The sequence below is a fragment of the Carya illinoinensis genome, chromosome 1 (assembly GCF_018687715.1).
Source record: "Carya illinoinensis cultivar Pawnee chromosome 1, C.illinoinensisPawnee_v1, whole genome shotgun sequence".
In the NCBI taxonomy this organism is placed as follows: Eukaryota; Viridiplantae; Streptophyta; class Magnoliopsida; order Fagales; family Juglandaceae; genus Carya; species Carya illinoinensis.
The window spans coordinates 37,713,657-37,718,180 of NC_056752.1; the positions used below are offsets into that span (position 1 = coordinate 37,713,657).

General features: G+C 35.0%; 1 protein-coding gene across 1 annotated transcript; it reads right to left on the reverse strand.

Moving 5' to 3' along the window:
- Window positions 1-599: 599 nt before the first annotated feature.
- Window positions 600-3,928, reverse strand: LOC122317396 (polygalacturonase At1g48100-like). The gene is made up of 6 exons (XM_043134476.1): window positions 3,287-3,928; window positions 3,016-3,183; window positions 2,869-2,913; window positions 2,563-2,770; window positions 1,892-1,973; window positions 600-1,342 (listed from the first exon to the last, which is right to left on the reverse strand). Exons 1-6 carry the CDS (start codon window positions 3,698-3,700, stop codon window positions 841-843), a joined length of 1,419 nt encoding a protein of 472 aa, XP_042990410.1. The 5' UTR covers window positions 3,701-3,928; the 3' UTR covers window positions 600-840.
- Between the last annotated feature and the right edge of the window lie 596 nt (window positions 3,929-4,524).

The following is a 4,524-nucleotide window of genomic DNA, read 5'->3' on the forward strand; positions in this document are numbered from 1 at the left end:
TAGGAAATATATTACGTAAACTAGTCAAGATATAATTTCCGGTTAAATTTTAACTACAAATTTAGAGAATCCAATGAGGCTTGTTTGGACACACATAATTCTTAAAATTTTTAAAATTTTTCATAATTTTATTCTTAAATATTACTCAAATATAAAACATTTTTTAATTTGAAATTTATATATTACTTAAATATTATTCAAACATAAAAATCAATACAACTTTTATAAACTTGAAACAAAATATAAAAATCAATACAATTTTTACAAATTTTAAAAACAAAAATAATATTTAAATAAAATTTTAAATTTATAATATTTTTATTTAATTTTTTCTTACTCTTTTTCCAAGATTCAATATAATATTTTTATCCAAATCATTTTATTACCACTTATAAAATTTTAAAATACTCCAACCGTCTGAACATTCCCTTATTCTTTATCAAATAGCCATGATAATATTACTTCAATGTCTGCATCTAATCAATATACAGTATAGGCCCAAAAAGGTAGACCCAGTGCACATCTCATCACACAATAAGGGGAGAAACCCAAATAGGTATGTAGCAAATAATAAAGACCCATAACAGATGAGGGCTTCCTTGGGCTTAATACATTATTTTGTATAGCAAAGTAACAGGTTTACAGAGTTCAAACTCAAGTATTTTTTTTTTTTAAACTCATATTGATATGATATGATATAATATATATATTTTTTAAATATAAAAAAACTTTATAATTATTGTGCCCATCAGTTTATAAATTTTATTTTTATAAAATTTCTTTGTAAACTAAGCATTTCTCTAGCAAATTAACTAGCAGCAAAAACCAAAAACACCTAAGTTAGCATGTATATGTGGATTGCTCAACGACGGTCTCAGGTTCTCCTTCTTGCAAGCAGTTAATGGGAGGTATGGTCAAGGTTTCTTGATTTCCATAAGCATTCCAGCAGAATGGATCATCCACAAGCTCCCCTTCTTCTGGGAGCAGCTCCACCTCTGAGAGTGTTATATTAGTGCAAGCAACAGTGTCACTGCAGGCAAAATGAATAGGAGGCCTGCGCACATCGTAGGTGCCCTTTATGTTCCTGAAGGAAATGTCACCGACATGTACAGCTGATGTCTGGTTTAAGCAAGCCTTTGCCGAGCAGTAATACTGGTCTACGATCATGCAGTTCATAACATTTTCCATTTGAATGTTCTCAAATGATACGCCTGCTACAGAACCCGTCCCACCTTGCCATGTCTTGATCCTTAGCCCATTATCTGATTCCTTGATGACTACGTTTCGAACTGTTACGTTTGAAACGCATGCCCGTGAATTTTGCACTCCAAGGCTTCCGATGCTGCAGAGAACATGGGAGACTACTAGTCAGGGATATTAAATCTGAAATCTATACCAAAAAAAATAATTTTTTAATTGTAGGCTCCATTTTTTTTAAATGGAATACGCGACACTTTCACATTTTGTAAGATTATATCTACTATTATTAATATATGATATGTGGTGTGTGAGATGATGAGCAGTAAAATTAATTTCCTTTTTCTCTTTGTTACCGTTGCACGGATTTTGGCGTGAAACCCATCAAGTTGGTAAACAAGACTTGGTTGCTTTTTCCGCCTTTATTTTGGTTGGCAAAGGTCACGATCAGAAGATAATACTTCCAAGAGGCTACTCGGAAGATTCTAGTGGTCACAAATTATCATCCCTTGTACATGCATGCTTTCAGATAAACTAAACTAAAAGATAAGAGAGTATCACTCAATTTTAGCATAATATATAGCAAGAGTACTGAATAGTAATGAATGCAGAAGATAGCTCAACTCGAGTTGGGAGTTGAAAAAACCAAGCTTTCTTCTTCCCACATTTAAGAAAAATAATAATTAATAAGCACCTTATCCCGTGACTAGGTCCGCAAGTGACACCCTCTATATCAACATCTGAACACCCGGGTCCAATGGAAATGCAATCATCACCTGTTTAAATCAATCTCCATTATTACGTCTCCGCATCATTCCAAAAGGTTTACAAGTAAGGAAAATATTAGTGGAGCTTCTCAATCTTACTGCTTATATATTTTAATTTTTTTACTTAATGGTTAAATGAGTAATTATTAGTGAGATTGTATATTTTTTTAATTTTTTTCTTAATAATTAAATACGTTAAAAAAATATTTACGAAAAAAAGATAAAAAAAATAATTCTCATATTTGTCCTAGTGGTACGCCTAGCAATAAGTGCTAGGTGGTCCGCTAGTACCATTCTTACATGTAATAGTAAATATCTATCTTATCTCATTTTATGTCATCTAATTATTATAATTTTTTTAAACTCTTGTATAAAATATAATAAATAATTCAAAATTTTTAAATCACAAAATAAAAATTATATTAAAAAATTATATTATAATAATATTTTATTGAACTTTTATCTCATCTCATTTGTGTAAACAAATGAGGCTTTAGTCTCCAAATTTAGACACGTGATATTCTCATCATTAAAGGGTAAGTGACTTGTTAAAGAATTTTAATGGCCGGATTGAGTGAGACATTAATTATTTTCTTACCATTAGCTATCAAGGAGTTGTATATCCCCACACCCTTCGTATTCTCAATGTGGATCCCATCAGTATTGGGGCTAAGTTTTGGGGAAGAAATGGACAACTTTTCTACCAATATTCCTTCACAGTCATTGAATTTGATATGGAACTGAGGACTATTTTGTATCTGCAAACCGCTGACCACCAAATTGGAGCTCATGCAGAACCTGATTAACTGTAAAAGAAAAAAAATAAGATTGATGTAATTAAGTCAGTAAAAAGCTTCTTGATTATCAGAAATCTTTGAGTTGGGATTCTGATAATTCTACTCACAGCAGGGGATTCACATTGTCCTGACACTGTTGATCCATTAGGACCCTGAAATGGCATATCACTAGCATTTAGTAATGTAATAATTCATTTTCATGGATGAGTAAAATATATAGATGACAGTGAATACAGTTTTGGCATATAATTTACCCGGTGAGGCTTGCATGGGAGATCCCACCAATTCTGGCCGTTCCCTTCAATGGTTCCTTTTCCTGTGAAACTCATCTGGTCAAGTTGGTAAAACAGAAGCAATTGTTTGCGTTTATCTGCTTCTGGCCACGAATCTGGTCCATCCGGTGGTGTTAGGACCCCATCCACCTTTTCACAAATGAAATAAGCTTAGAATGAACTGAGATGTACATACCAAACCTCTATCTATCTCTAATGAATGACATGGCCACAAAGAACAAGGAATCTGTACTTGAAATACAAGTCCCGGCTTGCATGGCCCTGTGAAGATTGTTGGGGTGATCTTGAAACAATAATCTGCGGGAGCTAGGACCACTCCTGATTCTACTGCACACGCTGCTTTCCATGCTGCAGTGAATGCAGCAGTGTCATCAGCATAACCATCTCCGACTGCCCCAAAAGATGTTACATCAAAAACACAGTTTGTACTAGAATTCCCGGGGTCATTTGGGTACGGAACAGAAGGGGGAGTGTCTGGGGATGAAGGGCCTTGAGCGTCAGGGGGAGAAGCGTCAGGGGAAGAAGCAAGGGAGCTTATAATCGTCTGCTTCTTGTGGTAATGAAATCTTCCTTCCACATTGCTTGAATTCTGGAAGAGAAGGCTCGCCGTGATCCAAACGACTAGTAGCTTGCGAGCGAGGCCCATGAGAAGAAATTTTTTGAAGGCTTATGGTTATCTAGCCACTCTTCAACACTGTTGAGTCTGTGAAGGATGTCTCTGGATGTTTGAGTAGAAAGCACATCAAAAAGCTACCCAAGTGTTCCTCTGGAAAGTACAAAAAGTTCAGGGGTCAGAATTCTTATTGCAGCGAAGAGCAAGAAGGAATGAACGAATCAACTTTCTACTGGCCTCAAATAAAGTATCCTGGCAGGCAAGTAACATTTGAAGGCTCACATTTATATTGAAGCTAAAAGTTTTGTCAGAACAAGTGACCTCATGCCTAAGATTGACACGTGTCAAGTTCCGGTTGATGAAATGCCACTGTCCCTAGCTAGGAAAACGGTTGGAAGCTTTTGTAGGGCTTTTGGAGGTTGGTCTTCTGTGGCAACCTTAAGCAAAGTAGTATTTGTTCTTCAGTTTCAGTACTGGATTTATTTGTTGTCGTCTCAAACCTGCTTTTTCTTTATTATAGCTTCAGCATCATGTCGTCCAAAGATGATCTCATGTTTATTCCTTCTCTGTTGTTTTTTAGTGGAGGTGAAGCTGTGAGGAACTGCAGATTTACTCGTTTTGAGCTTCTATCTGATTTTTGAGGCTCTTATTTCCAAAATGGAGTGCCATCAAGGAAGAACATCGATATAACATAATTGGAATCTTGTTGAAATAAATTGAATGCAGTCACGATGGAAAGAGAAGTCTTTTGAGTCCTAATTTCCAACCTCTATTAAGGCTCTGATTAATGAAATACGTTGGAATGTGCCACATTTTTTTTTTTTTTATTATTATTGGTTAAGAACAGAACCCTGCAT

Excerpts from the sequence above, each read along its gene's own strand:
- LOC122317396 (XM_043134476.1), bottom strand. The coding sequence starts at position 3,700 with ATGGGCCTCGCTCGCAAGCTACTAGTCGTTTGGATCACGGCGAGCCTT. Across the intron at positions 2,914-3,015 it reads TCCCATGCAAGCCTCACCGG|GGTCCTAATGGATCAACAGT; the intron begins GTAAATTATATG and ends ATGCCATTTCAG. Across the intron at positions 1,974-2,562 it reads CAACTCCTTGATAGCTAATG|GTGATGATTGCATTTCCATT; the intron begins GTAAGAAAATAA and ends TGATTTAAACAG.